This window comes from Lagenorhynchus albirostris, chromosome 6 (assembly GCF_949774975.1).
Source record: "Lagenorhynchus albirostris chromosome 6, mLagAlb1.1, whole genome shotgun sequence".
Taxonomy (NCBI): domain Eukaryota; kingdom Metazoa; phylum Chordata; class Mammalia; order Artiodactyla; family Delphinidae; genus Lagenorhynchus; species Lagenorhynchus albirostris.
The window spans coordinates 72,019,199-72,043,257 of NC_083100.1; the positions used below are offsets into that span (position 1 = coordinate 72,019,199).

Consider the following 24,059-nt stretch of genomic DNA (forward strand, 5'->3'; position numbering starts at 1 on the left):
TGGTTTCCTCAGGTTTGTAATTTTTAAATGTTTCCTCGCTGAAGAAAACTCTTTGTACCTTTGATTTTAATCTGAACATGGTTCAATACTGTGACGTGCACTTAGTTCGTAAGTGTTAGCACGCCGAGGAACTTTTTTCTGGTCAATTTTTTAATCTCAAAAGGGACTGGCAAAACCAGTTCGTAATCAATTACACGTGGAAACCACGGTGTAAGCTCCACGTGAGCTTAGGAGGCGCTCGGAAACGCTATAAGAAATGCACATCGGGTTCAGGTGATAGCAGTATATCCTTTGCAGCAGCCTGCCCTGGAAAGACAGATTTGGGTAACCTGAGCACAAAGGCGATGGCATAAGTCATGAACCACTGAGGTCAGAGCTGGCCGAAACAGAAAAGACCAATCAGGGAGGTCACAGAATAGAGCAGGATAAAGAAATACAGCAGAGGAAGGAGGCTCAAAAACTTCCAGCTGTCGTAACTGGAGAGTTAAAGGGGGCATAAAATCACATTTCAGGCACTCGCTAGACCTTGAGACCTCAGCTTCAGCAACCAGAAAAAAATCTCAACTAAAGGAAATCCGGACTCATTTTTATCCTAGTGCCAGGTTTTAGTAACCTCTTCATTAGAAAGCGAAAGGGCGCGCATGCGCCGCGGAGCAGGCCGCCTCCCGGGGGGGCGGGGCTTTCCTTTCGCTTTAGGACGTCCGACGGCGTCGGCTCCGCCTGCCTCACCTGCGCGTTACGTGCCCGGCACTCGCCAGCATCTGAGCAATGATCCCCGCCGTCGTGGGTCTTCGAGGTGGAAGGGGCAGTGCCCATGGGCCAGTTTAACAGCGACGGAGGCAGGTGGGGGACCTTGACTGGGGTCAGCCCGCCGAACTTCCCCGCTCGAGGTGTCTAAACCCTCCGTTTCTCGGCGTCAGGTTCTAAGCGCGCGACAGGGACCTGCTGAGACCTTGACCAGAGCGATGCAAGGTTTTGCGGCCTCGGTCCGGGAGCCGGGCGGCGCCTCCCGGCGGGGCGTGAAAGCCCCAGCTGGCTTCCATCCCTCCCCCACAACCCGAGCGCCGGTCCCCGCGCCCCGGAAGGCCCTGCTCCCCGCCGGCCGCGCTCCTGCCGCGGGTCCGCTGGGGCCTGGTTGGCTCTCACAGTTGGGCAAATCCTTGGTACCCGCGTGGGCGCGGTGGGAGTAGGTCTCGAGCTTTATGTTGGAGGATTCTTGGCACATTTCGGGTTTGCCTTGCATTAGATGGGTATGTGTGTGTTCATACTGGCGAGTTGATTCGGGATATGACCGGAAATTGAGTGTTCGGCTTGAAGGCTGAGGTTTAAGTGGACTACCACACCAGGTAGGGGTAGACTTGAGAGCGCGTTTCAAAACAAAGAGTTCAGCTGATTGCGTCTCTGTCCTTGCGACTCGAGGGCCTCGAACTGCAAAGGGAGCCGAGCGCCACAAGGGTGAGGAAGTTTGGTTGGAAAATTACCCGTGTGCACTTGCACAGTTGGGATTTGGGAGTTCCCCGGAAAGCACCTCCTGATGGCGTTTGTTTCCAGTGCAGTACCTTAGGCGGTAATCTACCAGGGTTTTTGGTGGTTGGTTGGTTGGTTGGTTTTTTAGACTTCATTGAAGTTTGTTTGAAAAAAGAGGCTGAACTTTTGGGATAAGATAAATGTTGGAAAAGGCTCGCTCCATTTATTTGGAAAGATTTCTGTAAATAATACTAGAACAAGGTATTATGAATTTTACAATTCAAAGTTACGCCTGTCCCTTCAGGGCTGATTATTGCCTCGTTCTACACCATTTTTCCACTGTCAGAATTTTTCTTTTTTTTTTTTTAGTATTAGTAGCTTTATTTTTAGTTATCCAATCATTTTATATTATATTCACATATAATGTTTAAAGCCTAGAACTGGATTTGGGGGAAAATGTTAATTCAGCAAATATTTATTTGACCACATTAGGTGCCGATACTGTTTTACGTTTTACATGTTGTGGATACAGAAATGAGCGAAACAGACCCAATCTTTGTTGGTTTGTGCTTACCTTCTAGTGAGGGGAGACAAGTAATAAATATGTCAGAGGGTGGTAATTGCTACACTGAGGATTAAGATAGGGTGATGTGCTAGCTTGTAGAGGGGCTACTTTAGACTGGGAAACTCTCTCTGAGGAAGGACACTGAAATTGAAATCGAAATGTAAAATTAGATCCCAAAAGCAGGGGATATGCATAAGAAAACCACTTTGTGAAGATCTTAGGTGTAATCCTTTTGACCAGGGAGGCTGGAAAGAGGGAGGGTGAGGGAAAGTGGAAGGAGTTGAGGTCTGAGAAGTAGGCAAGCAAGAGACAGACCATGTAGGGTTTTGTAAGTCTTGGTGAGGAGTTTGGATTTTATTCTGAATTTGTAAATTTGTTCTTACGTGCAGACCAGCTAAGTCCATTTTTCGCCACTCTTTCTTTTTGGTTTCCTTGATTTATTACATTGATTCTTCATCTCAAATCTTTTATATCTTTTTATTCTTTGTCGGAAAAGATGACAAACCATGACATGATAGCTTTCAACACTGCCACTTAAATTGTGAATGAAACCTTTTGTTCCTTTTTTATGAGTGAACTGTATAATTCTGCATCTTAAAGGCAGAGCAATAGCCTTGGCTCCGTCCTGTGGAAGGAGCAGCAGAGTTTGTTAAGTAGTGAAAAATCTTTTTAAGCTGAGATTAGCTGATGTGGAATGAGGCAGTGTTGAGTAGCAGTTAGTTAAGGGAAAGTCTTCAAAGGTGAAATAAATACCCAAGGTTCTGGATGTTCAGTGTCAAATCAGTTTGAAGTTATTTGACTAGGTTTCTTTTCAGGAGTTATGGAATTTTATTGGTATAGCACTGGTGATTGTGATAGTCATCAGAGGTTATAGTCTTAAAATGTTTTATTTCTCTCCAAATTATTCTAACCCCCTGTATAATATATTGTCTTTTAAAAATGTGAATGTAGGAGCTTTCATCGAGCAAGTTAATTGATTTTGGCTCTTTTATATTGATTTGAGTTGCATTTATTTGATTCCTAGGATGAAGTAACCTTTATCTGTCTAAAAATTGCGGGATATTTTACTTCAAGTAAAGAACATGGTGAAACTAATTCACACGTTAGCGGATCATGATGATGATGTCAACTGCTGTGCCTTGTCCTCTTCCCTCTTGGCCACTTGCTCCTTGGACAAAACAATTCGCCTGTACTCCCTGAGTGACTTCAGTGAATTGCCACATTCTCCACTGAAGTTTCACACATATGCTGTCCACTGCTGCTGTTTCTCCGCTTCAGGACATATTTTGGCTTCATGTTCAACAGATGGTACCACTGTCTTATGGGATACTCAAAACGGACAGACTTTGGCAGTGTTGGAACAGCCCAGTGGTAGCCCCGTGAGGGTTTGCCGGTTTTCCCCAGACTCCACTTGTTTGGTATCAGGGGCAGCTGATGGAACTGTTGTTTTGTGGAATGCACAGTCATACAAGTTATATAGGTAGGAATATTTAAACGGCTTTCTGTTTTTAATCCTATTAACAGGTCCACAAAAAAAAGAAGAAAAAAAACAGAATATTTTGATGACGTTAAGAAGCAGATAATTTTTAGACATCACAAGGAAAAGTATTTTGACCTATCTTCTGAAGGTCATAAAAACATATGATTCTTGAAGTAGATTTGCTTGGCTCTGACTGTTTTAAATTTCCAGTCTCTCTTTTGTAAAATAAGATTAATCTTGTTAGACTTTCATGGATTTTTTGGTTAAGAGTTCGGCCAAAAAAAAACCCCACAATAGTCTTTTGAATAAAATTTAGTAATTTTAGGCTTTATTTTTGTCACTCGTGGCTCAGGTGTTCTCAATAATAAAGTAATGTAGGTAAATCTCACCTACACAGCTCTTTCCTGACTAGGATTCTTGCTGACCAAGCCCAGAAGAAGGAACCTTGTGATCAGCATGGTGTTGTGTTATCATTTCTTTTTAAAAAAAATCACTTAAAAAACTCCTTTTGGATAAAAATACATCAATTAATTTACACTGGTAATGTTGTGTTGCAACTCACCAACATTAAAACTATGCACTTGTATGTATTTATAGTGTGGTGAAATATATATAACATCAAACATTTTAACCATTTTAACGTGACATTAAGTACATTAAAAACTGTAAACTTTCAAATGTTACCAATTAAAATAGCTTAATGTACCTTCCTTTCTCCCTACCCCCCAGCATCACTCAGCACAAATGGTAGCTGGTAAACAACTGTTACTCATTTAGATTTCGGTCTTTGGATTGAAGAAAGTGATGTGATTTAAGTGGTGTTAATAAACAGTTTAAAGAGAAAGCACAAGAAGAATGAAATGCCTTTAAGTTATTTTGTGTGAATGAAATACAGCTGTCAGCTAACGAATCTTTTTCACTTATTGGGTGATAAATTCTGCCTCCCTAGCATTATTTCTCTAATGTGTGTAATTAATGATATAAAAATGGTACACTGCAGTAGATTTAAGCACTGGCTAGGACACTGCACTAATTGTTGGGTTTTTACCAGTTTTTCCTAATTGAGAAAATAGTTAATATTGTTAGGCCAGTGCTTCCTAATCTTCCCTAGATAATTTTAACTTGTTCACAGCATTTTCTTTACATAAAGAATTGGTATTTGAAGATGGGATGAAAGTTCCTGGGTGATTTTGCTGTTTGTTGTTTCTAGGTGATTCTTTATTTTTTATTTATTTTTTACGGTACGCGGGCCTCTCACTGTTGCAGCCTCTCCCGTTGCGGAGCACTGGCTCCGGACGCGCAGGCCCAGCGGCCGTGGCTCACAGGCCCAGCCGCTCCGCGGCATGTGGGATCTTCCCGGACCGGGGCACGAACCCGTGTCCCCTGCATCGGCAGGTGGACTCTCAACCACTGCGCCACCAGGGAAGCCCTCTAGGTGATTTTAATACAAAAGTTGAAAGTACTTTTGACCCCAGTAACATGTTTTTCAATCAAAAAGTTATATCTTTAAAAAAAAAAATGTGACTGTAGTTGATATTGTTGGTTGTTATTGCTTTTTTTGTTAAGCTTTGTAGATTTTAACATGTTCCTACTGACTTGCCATATGGAAAAGTATGAAGATATTGTCGACTTTGGTTTGGTTAAGATAATGTTTAGATCCTCTTACTTTTATCAAGCACGTAAATGATATTTTATTTCTCTAGGCATCTACTGCCTTTTATCTCTAGTTCTGTGATAGCCGTTTATCCTCTTTTTAGTATATCAAGCTGCTGTTAGAGATTGTAATGTAAAGTAAAAGATTCTCTGAAATGAAAATTCCCTTTCCTTTTGCTTTTATTTCAGATGTGCTAGTGTTAAGGATGGCTCCTTGGTGGCCTGTGCATTTTCTCCTAATGGAAACTTCTTTGTCACTGGCTCCTCGTGTGGAGATTTAACAGTGTGGGATGATAAAATGAGGTGTCTGCATAGTGAAAAAGCACATGATCTTGGAATGACCTGCTGCGATTTTTCTTCACAGCCAGTTTCTGGTTAGTTATTTTACTCTTGTAAGCACTAGTAATTCCCATTTGCAATTTGTATGTGACTTTTCATTCTTTTACTTATTTTCACTTCATCGTTAGTAAAACAACAAGCCCTTTTAATTCATTCCTTTCAAGGAATCATCCTTCTCCTTTATCTTTTTTGATCAAAATGAAATCACAAATATTTTTTAGGGAAAATCAGGATCTTTGGGAAAATATGTAGGGGCTGACTCAACTTGGTGCAGTAGATCTGGATTCCTTGAGTACGGTAACGTAGAGGCCTTAACCCTGTTGGTTTTACTGTGATTTTTGAAATATTGTATATTGATATTCAAATAGAAATGTGAAGTGTAAAAATTGGAAACAGGTTTCATTTTCCGTTTACTAATTTAATCTTTCAAAACATAAATTTATAAAGCATTTGACAATACAATTAGTTTTCAGAAAAAGAAGAAACAAAAACTCCTGAATATAGACTCTTGGTTTTAAATAAATACAGTGAATTGGGAAGTTGTCTTCTTTTATTTTCATCTTCTGTGTTAGGATGAAACTCTGCTTTTGGCTGCTCCAGTCTTATTACCAGACCAGTGCTGGCCCATAGCAATATAATGTGAGCTACGTATGCAAATTTTCTAGTAGTAGGTGAAATTAATTTTAACATATTTTACCCTATATATCTAAAATATTATTTCAATAATTGATAGTAAAATATCAGTGAGATATTTTACTATATTTTGGTATGAAGTCTTCGAAATCTAGTGTGCATATTATGTCACATCTCAATTTGTAGTAGTCACACTTCAACTGTTCAGTAGCCATGTGTGGCGAGTTACTACCTTATTGGACAGCTCAGGTCCAGTAGCAGGATGGCTTTGGCGCCCCCCTATTTCAAAACCATCAATGGCATATTAAAATATGATTAAGGTAAGACAAAATACCAAATCCCAAACACAAAGCCTGTAAGTACCTTCATATTCTGTTTCCCTGCCTCATCCCAAATCACACTTGGCTTCATGCATTCTCTTGCCACACTGGCCTCCTTTCATTCCTTGAATGTCTCTTCAGATTTTTCCAAGGGTTTTACATGTGGACTCTTCACCTGGTTCACTATTAGTCATCCTTTAGCTTTCAGGTAAAAAAAAAAAAAAAAAATCACTTCAGGTGAGTTTCCCCTTCTCTTACCTCCTGCACACAGTCTAAAGTATTTTGATACAGTCTTTATTTGCACGCTTTATTTTTCTTTTAAAATAGGACTTAGTGAAGTATCACAGGCTTTAATTATATAGTTATTTATATGGATTGTGTTTAATGGTGTTTTTCCTGTTAGATTGTAAGGCAGGGCAGGGCCCTGGGTCTGTTTTATTTACAGTGCTTGGAATATAATAGGCCTTGAAATGCAGACTGATGAATAAGATTGATTTGCTGAAATTTCTTGTTTTTGTTTTCTTAGCCTTTTAGTATCATATAGCAGATTAACAGATTTTCTTTTCATGAACCCATTTTTATATTAAACTCCCTACCTAATTTACTTACGATAATTTATTCTTTTAATATATTGTTTTATGCTGTTTTATTCTAAGAAGACCAGCTTGTAACAGACAAGAACCATTTCTTCCATTCTGTGAGACCTTCTCCAAAATCTTACAGGCACTCAGTGAATCTTTAATGAGTTATATAAACATAGGGAGATTTAGGTTTCCTTTTTGATTCTAAGTTACCTGAAAAAAAGATTTTCAATTAAAATACCATTTTTATAGTGATATTAGAGTAAAACTAAGGACATCCTTGTTCTATCTTTAGAGGGGTTGCAGCTCATGGGTCCTGGAAAGATTCACTAAACTAGGCAGAAAATTTGGTGAGATTCTAAAATAAGTTTAATACTCACATCCCTACCCTGCCTGTAGAGTATATTTCTCAATATACTTCTAATATGTCCCTTCTGTACTTTCTTTAGTTCAATTTCTGTTAAAATAGATATTAACCTTATGTATAAATTCCCTGAAACAGATCAATATATGGTTTAAAGCATATAAACCAATAAATGATTATTATCGGAATTTGTGGTAACTATGTAGTTTCTTAAAAGACAAAGTATGTAATTTTTAACTTGTTATTGTTTAATTTGGTATTTGTTAATATCTGTAAATACTTATGACATATTGAATCTTCTGTCTTTGTGACATTTTGTTCAAATAAGGAAAAATAATACTGTTTGTGCTGGAGGATGAATGTTCAATTCTCTCCAGTTTTTAAGTGAAAAGACAGTTTGGATTAGATTATTATTACAATTTAAATATTTTTCGTGAATAAAAGTTTATTTTTAAATATTATATTTGGATCTCAAGGATAGGCATATTTTAAGCTTTATAATTTTACATTGTCCTAGATGAATTCTTACTACTGAAAGAAACTTCTGAATTAACTTAAGGATCTTATTTAGTCTAGAAACAATAGGAAAAAAGTTCTCTTAACTGAGTCTAGTACTTAAATATTTTACTCTCAGCCATTTTTGGGTAAACTGTTTTGCCTTAAAAAGATTTAATGATTATTAGGAATTGCTTACATCCATCAAGATCTCTGAGAAAGGATGCTGTTTGGCTGAACCTGTGCTACAAAAACAAAAATGCTGTTGAAATGTGGAAGTCCCATGCAGTTAGAAAAACTTTCAGTGAAAAAGAAATTTTAATTTGTTTTATGTTAATAAAGTATATGTGCTTTCAACAAAACAGAGGGAGTCCATAGGAAGCATTTATTTTACATACCCAGGTGTATAAATTAAATACCATATACTAAATATTTACAAAACAGGAGTGCACTTTTTTTTTTTTAATTTATTTAATTTATTTATTTTGGCCGCGTTGGGCCTTTGTTGCTGCACACAAGCTTTCTCTAGTTGCGGTGAGCGGGGGCTACTCTTTGTTGCAGTGCACGGGCTTCTCACTGTGTTAGCTTCTCTTGTTGCTGAGCACGGGCTCTAGACACGCAGGCTTCAGTAGTTGTGGCATGCAGGCTCAGTAGTTGTGGCTCACGGGCTTAGTTGCTCCGCGGCATGTGGGATTTTCCTGGACCAGGGCTCGAACCCATGTCCCCTGCATTAGCAGGCGGATTCCTAACCACTGTGCCACCAGGGAAGTCCAGGAGTGCAATCTTAAGATGGGTAGTAGGTTTCTTAATTGTGTCTTACTGCATATGAGTGCTGAAATTTCCTTTGACCTGTGATATTAGGTGGAATTCATGTAAAATTGAGTTGGTGATACCAATATTTACATTACCCACAATATTTAGGAACTTATCTAGTGGGTAGATAATGATACACTGAAAGTATCTAAGTAAGCCTAACTAGCGGTTTTTTTGTAACATCAAATTTAACTGATTACTTTCCCTGATTTGTGTAATATTTTCCACCAAATCTATTGGACTGAATTGATGTTGTTTTGGATTTATGTAATTCTAGTCTTTGTCTTGATTAAATCAAATGGGGAAACAGTCTCATTCCATGTGAATTAAGACTAAGTTTTTAAGTGAACATATCCTAAAAAAGTTAAGTTGGGAGCAATTAAGCATTTAACACATCTCATAACTGACTTTTCTTCCTAATTTTTCCCATCAGTGCTAACCTCATAGACTCTAAAATTGGGTTGGAGGGTGCCCTAGGCTTCATGGCTCAATATTGGCCCTTGCAACATTGAATTATATCCTTAGTGGAAGGGAAATAAAAAGGTATTTTGTTGTCGCAACTTCAGGGGCTAAAGTCATAATCCTTTGAAGTACCTTGCTTAAAAGAAATTCTTTAACCGACATTTCGTTATATGGTATAAATTAATTAATATAATTAATATTGCCTGTGAATGTGGGTTAAATGAATAGAATTAACAGATCTGAGTTAAGAAATTGAAAATTTTTTGGTTTAAATGTTTTAACAATTCTTGTGTATTTATTTTTAACAAATTTATATTTTTAGGTGGAGAACAAGGTCTTCAGTTCTTTCGACTGGCATCATGTGGTCAGGATTGCCAGATTAAAATTTGGGTTATTTCCTTTACCCATACCTTAGGTATGTATTCAACTAGTAGTTCTCTAAAATGATTTTTTGTGATTCAGGTAAAATTTATATTTTACTTAATCTTTTTCACTAAAGAACTCTGGATATCTAAAAGTGATTATAAAAATATATTTTAAGAACTTTTAGTCAAAGTAATACATATACATGATTTAGAAATTATATGCACACTACCGATTATGACCTCACCACTACCACTACACACATTCCTGCTCACACATTCCTCCTTTTTCTGTTTTCAATTTTTTTGATGATTTTCAAAGTTTCTCTAAATCCTGTTTACACCACCACATTTTATTTTTTATTTATTTATTTTTTAACATCTTTATTGAGGTATCATTGCTTTACATTATTGTGTTAGTTTCTGCTGTATAACAAAGTGAATCAGCTATATGTATACATATATCCCCATAACCCCTCCCCCTTGCATCTCCCTCCCACCTTTCCTATCCCACCCCTCTATGTGGTCACAAAACACCGAGCTGATCTCCCTGTGCTATGCGACTGCTTCCCACTAGCTATCTGTTTTACATTTGGTAGTGTATATATGTCAATGCCACTCTCTCGCTTCATCTCAGGTTGCCCTCCCCCCTCCCTGTGTCCTCAAGTCCATTTTCTATGTCTGTGTCTTTATTCCTGTCCTGCCCCTAGGTTCTTCAGAACCATTTTTTTGTTTTTTTTAGATTCCATATATATGTGTTAGCATACGGTATTTGTTTTTCTCTTTCTGACTTACTTCACTCTGTATGACAGACTCCAGGTCCATCCACCTCACTACAAATAACTCAATTTCGTTTCTTTATGGGTGAGTAATATTCCATTATATACATGTGCCACCTCTTCTTTACCCATTCATCTGTCGATGGACACTTAGGTTGCTTCCATGTCCTGCCTATTGTAAACAGCGCTGCAGTGAACTTTGTGGTACATGACTCTTTTTGAATTATGGTTTTCTCAGGGTATGTGCCCAGTAGTGGGATTTCTGGGTCGTATGGTAGTTCTATTTTTAGTTTTTTAAGGAACCTCCCTACTGTTCTCCATAGTGGCTGTGTCAATTTACATTTCCTTCAGCAGTGCAAGAGGGTTCCCTTTTCTCCACACCCTCTTTAGCATTTATTGTTTGTAGATTTTTTGATGATGGCCATTCTGACGGGTGTGAGGTGATACCTCATTGTAGTTTTGATTTGCATTTCTCTAATGATAAGTGATGTTGAGCGTCCTTTCATGTATTTGTTGGCAATCTGTATATCTTCTTGGGAGAAATGTACCACCACATTTTAAATTTGTTCATTGTAGTTATTGTTTTTTGAGCATGTGTGGGTCTTTCCCCCACGCATTGTACTATTCTTTCAGGTGACTCGTCAGTCAGGAAACTTAAGTCTTTCATTTTTGGTATACAGTATTCATTTATTCTAATTCTTCTCTACTTCTCTTTTTATAACTCCCATTAGTTGAGTGTTGGACCTCCTGACTTGATTCCCTGTGTCTATTTTTCCCCCACATTTATCTCTTTATCATTTTTTCTATCTTAGGAAAAAATTCCTTAGCTCTATCTTTTAAACTTTTTTGAATTTTTTAATCCCATCAATAATATTTTCCATTTCCAAATGCTTATCTTTTTTGTTTCTTTTTCCTAGTGTCCTCCATTTAATGCAAGATCCTCTCTAAACTCTCAGGATACCAATTAGAGGCTTTTTGTTTTGGCTTTAAGTTCCCTTCTGTTTCCTAATGAACTTTGTTTGCTCTTGGGCCCTTTTTTGTTTACCCTGATCTTTCTCTTTCATATGATTACCTTCTTCAGATGCCTGATGATCCTTAGTATTCCATTTACTTTCAAGAATTAAACAACAAGAAGAAGTTTAAAAGCTCTGTGCACATGGTGGTGGTTTGTATTTGCTGGCTTCTGTTTAGGATAAGAAGGTGGACTATTGGCCCTTATTGCGGAAGGGTTGGAGATTTAGAGAATGTGGGTGTCTGTGTTGCCCTGGAGCTGCCATCGAGCTCCCCAGGCAGTCATTGTTTTCCTTTATCCTGGGGAGAAGCATCTAGCTTTCATGCAGCATACTATGGGTGGGGTCAGGGAGGGATGGGAGGTAGATACCGTTTTATAAACAGACTTAAAGTTAATTTTTCTGTTTTCAGGTCTGTATCTCTGACTTTCTTTTTCCTTGGCTTTTAATAGTTGTCTTTTGGGGTTTTCTGTTAATAGTCCTAAGTCTTTTGGGGTTTTCTAGGGAAGATTAGCTTACTTCTTTGCTGTAGCCCCCTCATTTTACACCCCAAGCTGTTCTCTGTATATAATCTTGTCAATTAATTTGCATCTGCCTTTCCAAAATTGGTTTCAGTTTCTCATTTCCTGATGCCCCCCTTCCCCTTCTCTTCATTGATGTGAATTTATATCTTTATTAATTCCTTCATTATCATTTTAATGGGAACTCTGAAATTATATGGTCAGTTGGCCATCTTGCTTCAGATGCCCCAAAATATTCTTATTTTATTATTTGTTACCTAATAAGCTTTAGCTAAATCATGAGTTATATTTCATTGTTTATAAAATTATTGCCAGAGATAAACAAAGCTGAACACTAGTTAAAGCGGTAAGGAAGGATTTTAATATACTATTGCAATAGATTTTAATCAGTAATATACTACTGCAAGCGTCCAGCATGAACTGAGCTCAACTTCAGTTTATACAGAGGTGACTGTGTATTTTAAAGGGAGAATGAGGGAATAAAGCAGGGGTAAATGGGGGCTCCGTAGCATCCAGGAAGTGAAAAAATTACAAAAAGCAAGAAGTGAGGAATTTGTCCATGTGAAACACATGTGTGTTTGTAACTGGCACTTATGGAAGTTAGGCTCCTCCCCTCTCACAGAGCTGGGGAGACAGGAGCTCTATCTCCAGGTGTTGGCTGGAATAAACGTAAATTCTTTTGGCAGCCCTGAGTTTTCCCAGGCAGGCACTTTATAAGGGGGGTAGGGTCATCCTAGGGATGCAACCTTGAACTCTTAGAAACTGTGTTAAAGTCTTTGTAGGCCAAGGTCAAGGCCTAGTCCAGGAGGCATCTCAGAAGAGCCTGGGTAGAGTTTGGTCAGGGAGAGAATCTTTGTCATTATGCTAGTGTATAGAGAAGGGTCTGCTATTACAAAGTAATAAATACATTTTTTTTTGAGGAAATTTAGTTACTTTATTGTCTGTTAGGTTACATTCAGTAATTTTTTAATGTATTCAGTGACATGCTGGTAAAGATAAGAGTTCTATTACTTCTCTGGTCTATCCTACCTCTTCCTTCTGTTATCAAGGTGAAATTCTTATAGGAAACCATAAATATAGTCATGTATGTGGATGTTCTAAATACAACATATCTTTAATAATTCGAAAGCAAAGCTTTTCATACGTTGTCTGGAAAATGTGTTTTTACACTGGCTCTTTAAAAAACATATATAACAGTATATAAACATGTGCAGTTAAAGCCTTTCAATAAAGCGTTTAGCATTATTTGCACCTTTCGGCGGACCTCTCACTGCTGTGGCCTCTCCCGCTGCGGAGCACAGGCTCCGGACGCGCAGGCTCAGTGGCCGTGGCTCACGGGTCCAGCCGCTCCGCGGCATGTGGGATCTTCCCGGACCGGGGCACGAAACCGTGTCCCCTGCATCGGCAGGCGGACTCTCAACCACTGCGCCACCAGGGAAGCCCCTGCACCTAATTTTAATGCTTATTTGTAGAGAGGAATAGATAGACAAATGGATCTTATACTTGAGAATGTAATAGATTCTTAGGATCCTGTTGCAGGTTTATTAAATCTTCATTTAGTTTGCATCTTAACATTTTTGCTTTGTTTGATTGATTGTGCCTACTTATTGATCTGTATATGCCTAAGTATTGATCAGTGCCTTGAATGCCTATATCTGCTGTCCCATATAAAAACATATTTTTTCTATTTTGGATAGAAATAAAATACTTAATAATAAAGGGAAATAAATATATATTTTTTATTTGTTGAAACTTTTACCTGCTCTAATGACCTTTTTGTTTGTTAAATGCTTTATATCTTAAGAGCCATTAACACTTCGAAAAAGTTCTTATTAGGTGCGAGAAAATTACAGATTTCACTTATTTCCTTGTCTTGCCAGGCCAACTTCTTAGTGATTGTTTTTATATGTTGTCACTAAAATACATTGAATTTCCTCAGCTTACCTTTGAAAGAGTTATGATATTCCTTTCCAGTAATTATAGAAAGCATAAAAAGAATTTTAGTGTTACCATACTTGTAGGAGTTTTATAGGATATATTGGAATTATAAGATGTTACATTACTATTATTTTTAATTTATGGAATCAGAAAATATTTTCTTAATATCAGATATTTAAAACTACAGGTATTTGATTCTTTTAGGCGTTTGGGCAGTTGGTGTGTGGTGTGTGTGTATTTTTTAAGATAACAAGATTGAAGTATAGTTTAAAATTTCAATTAGTTGAAAATTTTATATATTTAATAGTTTAGAATTTTTTAATTTAAAAATAATTTGATGATTATAACCCCCCATCTAGCCTTTGCTAACCCCACCATTTTCTTTACCCATTGCTGAACTTTTGAAACCACTTACTCACTTGAGTTGCATGACAATTTTTTTTTCATTTTTGTGTCTTTTAGGCACTCAAAGATTTTATTGAACAAATAAATGAAATAGTTTTTACTTAAAAATAAGTTCTAAGCACAGTCAGCTTGCTAATTTTTCTCACCTTGTTGTTTGCAGGTTTTGAATTAAAATATAAAAGTATACTGAGTGGGCACTGTGCTCCTGTTCTGACTTGTGCTTTTTCTCACGATGGGCAGATGTTAGTTTCAGGGTAAGTTACTTAGTTTAATTTCCTTAAACCATTTTGGTATGAAATAGAGTAGGCTTACAGAAAAGTACATAAAACATAAGAGAATAGGTTGATAAATCATTGTGATGCAAACTTGTAACCGCTGCTCAGGTCAGGAAATAGACCATTGCTGGTTTTCCTCTAGAAGTCCTCCCCTTCCAAGTGCCCCTTTCTGGTGACAGTACCTCAGGTCATATGCAACATTGCTTTTTCCTTTTAAATTGATTTAAAAGAAATCATACATTATGAATTATTTTGTGTCTGGCTTCTTTTACTCAACATTACGTTTGTTTTCCTAGTGGTTGAACAAATCTGATGTATATAATATGTGATAGGATTCCAGTTTCATTTCTTTCCACATGGATATCCAGTTGTCTCAGTACTGTAAGGTGAAAAGATAATCTTTTCTTCACCATTTTCATATGCCACCTTGTCAGAAATCACTGATCATACATGTGTGGGTCTTCTCAACCTGTTACTCTGTTCTGTTTTTCTGTTTATCCTTGCTCTGATATCTTTCTGAGCCTTTATAACTTGGCTGTTCCTGGCTTTTGACACTTCAATGTAAATTTTAGAGTTAGCTTGTCAGATTGTCTCCAGTTCCTCCCTCTACCCACACAAACCTGTTTAGATTTTGACTGGGTTTGTATTGAGTCTGATAAATTTGGGGAGAATTGACATCTTTATGATGTTGAGTCTCCAACCCATGAATATGGTGTATGTTTCCATTTATTTGTCTTTTGATTTCTCTCAATATAATGTCTCTCAATAGAATACAGTTTATTTGTCATCCTTGTGGAGGTCCTCCTCATCTTTTATTAGATTTATTCTAGGCACTTAATTATTTTGTTGCTATTATAAAAGATGTGGCTAATATAGGGAAATATATATGGAAAGACTGGATTTATCTGTTAAGATTCTAATTTTGGATTTTTTATGTATAAAATCATATCATATGTTAATTATGGCTTTTGTCTCTTCCTTTCTAATCCTTATACCTTTGGTATCTCCTGTGCCTTACTGAACTGGCTAACTGGCTACCAGGATAATGGAAATAGTGAAAATAGCCAACCTTGTCTGACCTAACTGCAAAGGGAACGCTTTCATTTTTAAGTGTGATCACTGTAGATTTTGGGAGATAAGCTTTATTAACTCTTCTGTTCCTTCTATATAGTTTGTAAGAATTTTTTTCATGAATAGGTGTTATAGTTTATCAAATGATTTTTCATGCATCTTTTGAAATGAGCATATGCTTTTTCTTTTTTATTCTATAACTGTCATAAATTATACTGATTTTTATAAATCTGCTTTACACATGTTAACTGATCTTTTGTTGGAATAAATACAACTTAGGCCATATTATTTTTGTGTATTGCTACAGAGAAGTCAGTTTTATTATGACTGTTGCTTTTTTTGGATATAATTTATATTTTTTTCACTGGCTTCTCACACATTTTGAGTTTTCTGCACATTTACTTTGATGTATCTAGTATTGGGTTTCTTATTATTTGGTTTGCTTGGAATTTACTGAACTTCTTAAAGATGTAGAATGATATTTCATCAGTTTGGGGGGAAATTCTCATTTATTATCTCTTCCAATATTGCCTCTGTCCTTTTCTTTCTCTAATTCGGGGATTCCAATTAAATGCACATAATACCTTCTTACTGTAAACTTTATGACTTATTCTCTCTTTTGTATTTTATTTTGAAATTTTGAATTTTATTTATTTTCTTATACAGCAGGTTCTTATTATCTATTTTATACATATTAGTGTATACATGTCAATCCCAATCTCCCAATTCATCCCACCACCACCACCCCCGACCCGCCCTGCTTTCCCCCCTTGGTGTTCATACGTTTGTTGTCTACATCTGTGTCTCAATTTCTGCCCTGCAAACCAGTTCATCTGTACCATTTTTCTGGGTTCCACATATATGCGTTAATATACTATATTTGTTTTTCTCTTTCTGACTTACTTCACCCTGTATGACTGTCTCCAGAGCCATCCACATCTCTACAAATAACCCAGTTTCATTCCTTTTTATGGCCGAGTAATATTCCATTGTATATATGTACTACCTTTTCTTTAATTCGTCTGGTGATGGGCATTTAAGTTGCTTCCATGACCTGGCTATTGTAAATAGTGCTGCAGTGAACATTGGGGTGCATGTGTCTTTTTGAATTATGGTTTTCTCTGGGTATGTGCCCAGTAGTGGGATTGCTGGGTCATATAGTAGTTCTATTTTTAGTTTTTTAAGGAACCTCCATACTCTTCTCCGCAGTGGCTGTTATCAATTTACATTCCCACCAACAGTGCAAGAGGGTTCCCTTTTCTCCACACCCTCTTAAGCATTTGGTGTTCGTAGATTTTCTGATGATGCCCATTCTAACTGGTGTGAGGTGATAACCTCATTGTAGTTTTGATTTACATTTCTCTAATAATTAGTGATTCTTTTTGTTTTTTAATTGGAGTATAATTGCTTTACAATATTCTGTTAGTTTCTGCTATACAGTGAAGTGAGTCAGCTATATGTATACATATATCTCTTCCCTCTTGGACCTCCCCCTCCCCACCCCCTATCCCATCCACCTAGGTCATCACAAAGCACCAAGCTGAGCTCCCTGTGCTATACAGCAGGTTCCCACTAGCTATCTGTGTAACACCTGGTAGTGTATTTATGTCAAACCTAATCTCCCAGTTCATCCAACCCTCCTGTTCCCCCTCTGCGTCCACATGTCCGTTCTCTGTACCTACATCTCTATTGCTGCCCTACAAATAGGTTCATCTGTACCATTTTTCTAGATTCCACATATATGCGTTAATATACGATATTTGTTTTTCTCTTTCTGGCTTACTTCACTCTGTATGACAGTCTCTAGATCCATCCACATCTCTACAAATGACCAATTTCATTCCTTTTTATGGCTGAATAATATTCCATTGTATACATGTACCACATCTTCTTTACCCATTCATCTGTCTTTGGACATTTAGGTTGTTTTTGTGTCCTGGCTGTTGTAAATAGTGCTGCAATGAACATTGGGGTACATGTGTCCTTTTGAATTATGGTTTTCTCAGGGTATATGCCCAGTAGTGGGATTGCTGGGTCATATGGTAGTTCTGTTTTTAGTTTTTTAAGGAACCTCCATACTGTTCTCCACAGTGGCTGTATCAATTTACATTCCCCTGCAACAGTGCAAGAGGGTTCCCTTTTCTCCACACCCTCTTTAGCATTTCTTGTTTGTAGACTTTTTGATGATGGCCATTGTGACTGGTGTAAGGTGATACCTCATTGTAGTTTTGATTTGCATTTCTCTAATAATTAGTGATGTTGAGCAGCTTTTCATGTGCTTCTTGGCCATCTGTATGTCTTCTTTGGAGAAATGTCTATTTAGGTCTTCTGCCCATTTTTGGATTGGGTTGTTTGTTTTTTTTTGATATTGAGCTGCATGAGCTGTTCATATATTTTGCAGATTAATCCTTTGTCCATTGATTAATTTACAAATATTTTCTCCCATTCTGAGGGTTGTCTTTTCATCTCGTTTGTCGTTTCCTTTGCTTTGCAGAGGCTTTTAAGTTTCATTAGGTCCCATTCATTTATTTTTGTTTTTATTTCCATTACTCTAGGAGGTGGGTCAAAAAAGATCTTGCTGTGATTTATGTCAAAGAGTGTTCTTCCTATGTTTTCCTCTAAGAGTTTTATAGTGTCCGGTCTTACATTTAGGTCTCAAATCCATTTTGAGTTTATTTTTGTGAATGGTGTTAGGGAGTGTTCTAATTTCATTCTTTTACATGTAGCTGTCCAGTTTTACCAGCACCACTTGTTGAAGAGACTGTCTTTTCTCCATTATTTATCCTTGCCTCCTTTGTCATAGATTAGTTGACCATAGGTGCGTGGGTTTATCTCTGGGCTTTCTATCCTGTTCCATTGATCTATATGTCTGTTTTTGTGCCAGTACCATATTGTCTTGATTACTGTAGCTTTGTAGTATAGTCTGAAGTCAGGGAGTCTGATTCCTCCAGCTCCGTTTTTTTTCCTCAAGACTGCTTTGGCTATTCGGGGTCTTTTGTGTCTCCATACAAATTTTAAGATTTTTTTGTTCTAGTTCTGTAAAAAAATGCCATTGGTAATTTGATAGGGATTGCGTTGCATCTGTAGATTGCTTTGTGTAGTATAGTCATTTTCACAATATTGGTTCTTCCAATCCAAGAACATGGTATATCTCTCCATTTGTTGGTAACACCTTTAATTTCTTTCATCGGTGGCTTACAGTTCTCTGCATACAGTTCTTTTGTCTCCCTTGGTCGGTTTATTCCTAGGTATTTTATTCTTTTTGTTGCAGTGGTAAATGGGAATGTTTCCTTAATTTCTCTTTCAAATTTTTCATCATTAGTGTATAGGAATGCAAGAGATTTCTGTGCATTAATTTTGTATCCTGCAACTTTACCAAATTCATTGATTAGCTCTAGTAGTTTTCTGGTGGCATCTTTAGGACTCTGTATATGTAGTATCATGTCATCTGCAATCAGTGACAGTTTTACTTCTTCTTTTCCAATTTGTATTCCTTTTATTTCTTTTTCTTCTCTGATCTCTGTGGCTAGGACTTCCAAAACTATGTTGAATAATAGTGGTGAGAGTGGATATCCTTGTCTTGTTCCTGATCTTAGAGGAAATGCTTTCAGTTTTTCACCATTGAGAATGATGTTTGCTGTGGGTTTGTCATATATGGCTTTTATTATATTGAAGTAAGTTCCCTCTATGCCCACTTTCTGGAGAGTTTTTATCATAAATGGGTATTGAATTTTGTCAAAAGCTTTTTCTGCATCTATGGAGATGATCATATGGTTTTTATTCTTCAATTTGTTAATATGGTGTATCACATTGATTGATTTGCTTATATTGAGGAATCCTTGCATTCCTGGGATAAACCCCACTTGATCATGGTGTATGATCCTTTTAATGTGCTGTTGGATTCTGTTTGCTAGTATTTTGTTGAAGATTTTTGCATCTATATTCATCAGTGATACTGGTCTGTAATTTTCTGTTTTTGTAGTATTTTTGTCTGGTTTTGGTATCAGGGTGATGGTGGCCTCTCATTCTCATGGTAGAATGAGTTTGGGAGTGTTCCTCCCTCTGCTATATTTTGGAGGAGTTTGAGAAGGATATGTGTTAGCTCTTCTCTAAATGTTTGATAGAATTCACCTGTGAAGCCATCTACTACTGGGCTTTTGTTTGTTGGAAGATTTTTAATCACAGTTTCAATTTCAGTGCTTGTGATGGGTCTGTTTATATTTTCAGTTTCTTCCTGGCTCAGTCTGGGAAGGTTGTGCTTTCCTAAGAATTTGTCCATTTCTTCCAGGTTGTCCATTTCATTGTCGCATAGTTGCTTGTAGTAATCTATTAACCTATCATGATCCTTGGTATTTCTGCAGTGTCAGTTGTTACTTCCCCTTTTTCATTTCTAATTCTGTTGATTTGAGTCCTCTCCCTTTTTTTCTTGATGCGTCTGGCTAATGGTTTATCAATTTTGTTTATCTTCTCAAAGAACCAGCTTCTAGTTTTATTGATCTTTGCTAGTGTTTCCTTCATTTCTTTCTGATCTGATCTTTGTGATTTCTTTCCTTCTGCTAAATTTTGGGGTTTTTTTGTTCTTCTTTCTCTAATTGCTTTAGGTGTAAGGTTAGGGTGTTTATTTGAGATGTTTCTTATTTCTTGATGTAGGATTGTATTGCTATAAACTTCCCTGTTAGAACTGCCCTTGCTGCATCCCATAGGTTTTGGGTTGTCGTGTTTTCATTGTCATTTGTTGCTAGGTATTTTTTGATTTCCTCTTTGATTTCTTTAGTGACTTCTTGGTTATTTAGTAGTGTATTGTTTAGCCTCCATATGTTTGTAATTTTTACAGCTTTTCCCCTGTAGTTGCTATCTAGTCTCATAGAGTTGTGGTAGGAAAAGATACTTTATACAATTTCAGTTTCTTAAATTTACCAAGGCTTGATTTGTGACCCAAGATATGATCTGTCCTGAGAATGTTCCATGAGCACTTGAGAAGAAAGTGTATTGTGTTGTTTTTGGATGGAATGTCCTGTAAATATCAATTATGTCCATCTCGTTTAATGTGTCATTTAAAGCTTGTGTTTCCTTATTTATTTTCATTTTGGTTGATCTGTCCACTGTTGAAAGTGGGGTGTTAAAGTCCCCTACTATGATTGTGTTACTGTCGATTTCCCCTTTTATGGCTGTTAGCATTTGCCTTATGTATTGAGGTGTTCCTCTGTTGGGTGCATAAATTTTTACAATTATTATATCTTCTTCTTGCATTGATCTCTTGATCATCATGTAGTGTCCTTCTTTGTCTCTTGCAGTAGTCTTTCTTTTAAAGTCTGTTTTGTCTGATATGGGAATTGCTACTCCAGCTTTCTTTTAATTTCCATTTCTATTTTCATGGACTATCTTTTCCATCCCCTCACTTTCAGTCTCTGTGTGTCCCTAGGTCTGAAGTGGGTCACTTGTAGACAGCATATGTACAGGTCTTGTTTTTGTATCCATTCAACCAGTCTGTGTCTTTTGGTTGGAGCATTTAATCCATTTACATTTAAGGTAATTATCGGTATGTATGTTCTTATTACCATTTTCTTAATTGTTTTGGGTTTGTTATTGTAGGTCTTTTCCTTCTCTTGTGTTTCCTGCCTAGAGAAGTTCCTTTAGCATTTGTTGTAAAGCTGGTTTGTAGTGCTCAATTCTCATAGCTTTTGCTTGTTTGTAAAGGTTTTAATTTCCCCATCAAGTATGAATGAGATCCTTGCTGGGCAATCTTGGTTGAAGGTTTTTCCGTTTCATCACTAAATATGTCCTGCCGCTCTGTTTTGGCTTGCAGAGTGTCTGCTGAAATATCAGCTGTTAACCTTATGGGGAGTCCCTTTTATGTTATTTGTTGCTTTTCCCTTGCTGCTTTTAATATTTTTTCTTTGTATTTAATTTTTGATAGTTTGATTAATATGTGTCTCGGTGTGTTTCTCCTTGGGTTTATCCTGTATGGGACTCTCTGTGCTTCCTGGACTTGATCGACTATTTCCTTTCCCATGTTAGGAAAGTTTTCAAGTATAATGTCTTCAGATATTTTCTCAGACCTTTCTTATTGTCTTCTTCTTCTGGGACCCCTGTAATTCGAATGTTGGTGCGTTTAATGTTGTCCCAGAGGTCTCTCAGACTGTCCTCAATTCTTTTCATTCCTTTTTCTTTATTCTGCTCCCTGGCAGTTATTTCCACCATTTTATCTTCCAGCTCACTTATTCGTTCTTCTGCCTCAGTTATTCTGTTATTGATTCCTTCTAGAGTATGTTTAATTTCAGTAATTGTGTTGCTCATCACTGTTTGTTTGCTCTTTAGTTCTTCTAGATCCTGTTAAATGTTTCTTGTATTTTCTCCATTCTGTTTCTGAGATTTTCAATCATCTTTACTGTCATTACTCTTAATTCTTTTTCAGGTAGGTTCCCTATTTTGTCTTCATTTATTTGGTGGTGTAGGTTTTTACCTTGCTCCTTTGTCTGTAACATATTTTTTTCTAGTTTCTTTTTTTTTTTTTTTTTTTTTTTTTGATGGATGGTGCTATATTCCTGTCTTACTGGTTGTTTGGCTTGACACGTCCAGCACGGGAGGTTGCAGGCAGTTGGATAGAGCTGGGTCTTGGTGCTGAGATGAGGACTTCTGGGAGGCCTCACTCTGATTGATATTCCCTGGGGTCTGAGGTTCTCTGTTAGTCCATCAGTTTGGACTCAGAACTCCCAGCACAGGAGCTTGGGCCTGACCTCCGGCCTGGGAACCAAAATCCCACAAGCTTCATGGCACGGTAAAAAAAAAAAAAAAAAAAAGGGCGGGGAAAGAAAGAAAAAAAGAAGAAAGGAGCAGTAAAATATCAAAGAATAATAAAATAAAATTAGAAAGATGAAAAATGTATTAGGAAAAATAAAACTATAATTGAAACAACTGCAGCAAGGTAAAATAAAACCACAAAAGAAAAAAGTGTGTGTGGGAGAACAAGCCAAAAGGAGAGAGCAGTAACAAAGTGTAAAGAATAAAGTAGAATTAGAAAAATAAAAGGGTTATTAGGAAAAATAAAAATGTAGAAGAATCAACAACAGTGAATCCGCAAGGTAAAACAGAACTCCAATCTAAAAAAGGCAAAAAGAAAAAAAAAAACCTTGACTATGGGGGTGGAGTTTTGGCAGTGGTGGAACTTAGGCAGGGGTGGGGTTTAGGGTGGGGTGAGACCTAGGCAGGTGGGGGTGTGACGTTTGAGCCTGGGGCGGGGCCTGGGGGGGCACGGGGTGGGGGGGGACATTCAAGTGTGGGGTGGGGCCTCTACTTAGCACCTGCCCGGAATGGGAGAGGCATCAAGACCTGAGGGGGCCTCTGGAGTGTGGAGTTCTGGAGTTTGCAGGTAGGGCCCTGAGTGAGGGTGTGTGGGTGGGGTGTAGGCCCAGCTCGTTGGAGGGGGTCTCCGAGTGTAGAGGTGGGGCCCTGGGTGGGGGTGTAGGGGCGGGGCTTGGGCTCTGCACAGCAGGAGGGAGGCTCCGAGGGCAGAGGATTAGGCTCGGGAGCCCAACAGGCTTCCCCGTGCCTGAGTGGACAGGGAAAGCACTGGCCCCTTTCCCTTCTGTTCCTTTACGCCCTGCTGTACCGTCTCCCCCAGTGTCTCCCCCGTCGTTGCTGGACCCCTAACCGTGTGTGGGTCCCACTGGGTGTAGGAACTCCTCCCCTCCCCCAGCTTCCCCTCAGGGGTCCCGGAGGTCCGGCCTTTACTTTTGCTCCCTCTTCCCTGCCTCAGGACCTGCACAGCTGGAGGGAGCCTAGGTGGGCAGAGGATCAGGCCCCGGATCTCAACAGGTTCCTGGGGGTCCGAGTGGGCAGGGGAAACCTGGCCACGCCCCCTTTTGATTCTCTGCCCTCCCAGTGGTTCCCCAAGTTCCCTCTTCAGGCGTGGGATCCCTTCCCCTCCCCCAGCCGCCCCTCAGCAGCGCCAGTCCTGTCCCACATCCACTTCTCCTCCCCCTTCACTCCCCCCACGCCCCATGTCCTACCCGGTAGTTGGCTGTTCCTCCCGTCCCCTTAGGTGTCCGTGGCCCCCCACCGGTGCCTGGTAGGTGCCCTAGTTGTGAGGAGATGGGAATTCCGTGTCCTCCTAGTACGCCATCTTGACTCCACCCCCATCATTGCTTTTTAGTCTTAGGATTCTTTGACACTCTTAAAAGTTATTGAGGACTCCAGAGAGCTTTTGCTTGTAAGGGTTCCATATATTGCTATTTATAGGAAATAAAACTAAGAAGACTCTAAAATATTTTAAGTTTGTTTAAACAATAATAAACTCGTATATTAACATAACATTTTTCTTTAGGAGAAATAAAACCAGAAATAGTGAGAAACGTGGCATTGTTTTACATTTATGAAAATCTCTTCAGTATCTGGGTCAGCAGAAGATACATAGATTCTCATATCTGCTTCACATACTTCATTAGCTCTCAGGGCTATGATGGCATCACATGTCATACAGCAAAATGTGTCGGAACTTTTTCTCTATATCTTTCTCCACATCTCTCC

General features: G+C 38.1%; 1 protein-coding gene across 10 annotated transcripts in view; it reads left to right on the forward strand.

Annotated features, from left to right (window-relative positions):
• The first annotated feature begins 687 nt into the window (after window positions 1-687).
• WDSUB1 (WD repeat, sterile alpha motif and U-box domain containing 1) overlaps window positions 688-24,059 on the forward strand; it is a 75,259-nt gene continuing 51,887 nt past the window's right edge. For 2 of the 10 annotated variants that reach the window (XM_060152829.1, XM_060152830.1), the window contains exons 1-5: window positions 689-843; window positions 3,057-3,512; window positions 5,355-5,539; window positions 9,495-9,587; window positions 14,348-14,441. In XM_060152829.1, coding sequence (XP_060008812.1) covers window positions 3,115-3,512; window positions 5,355-5,539; window positions 9,495-9,587; window positions 14,348-14,441 — 770 coding nt within the window. In that variant the 5' untranslated portion in view covers window positions 689-843; window positions 3,057-3,114. Of the gene's footprint in view, window positions 891-1,093; window positions 1,251-1,323; window positions 1,456-3,056; window positions 3,513-5,354; window positions 5,540-9,494; window positions 9,588-14,347; window positions 14,442-24,059 lie in introns of those variants that run through there. The other 8 variants (XR_009541181.1, XM_060152824.1, XM_060152823.1 and 5 more) reach the window with 8 other exon arrangements.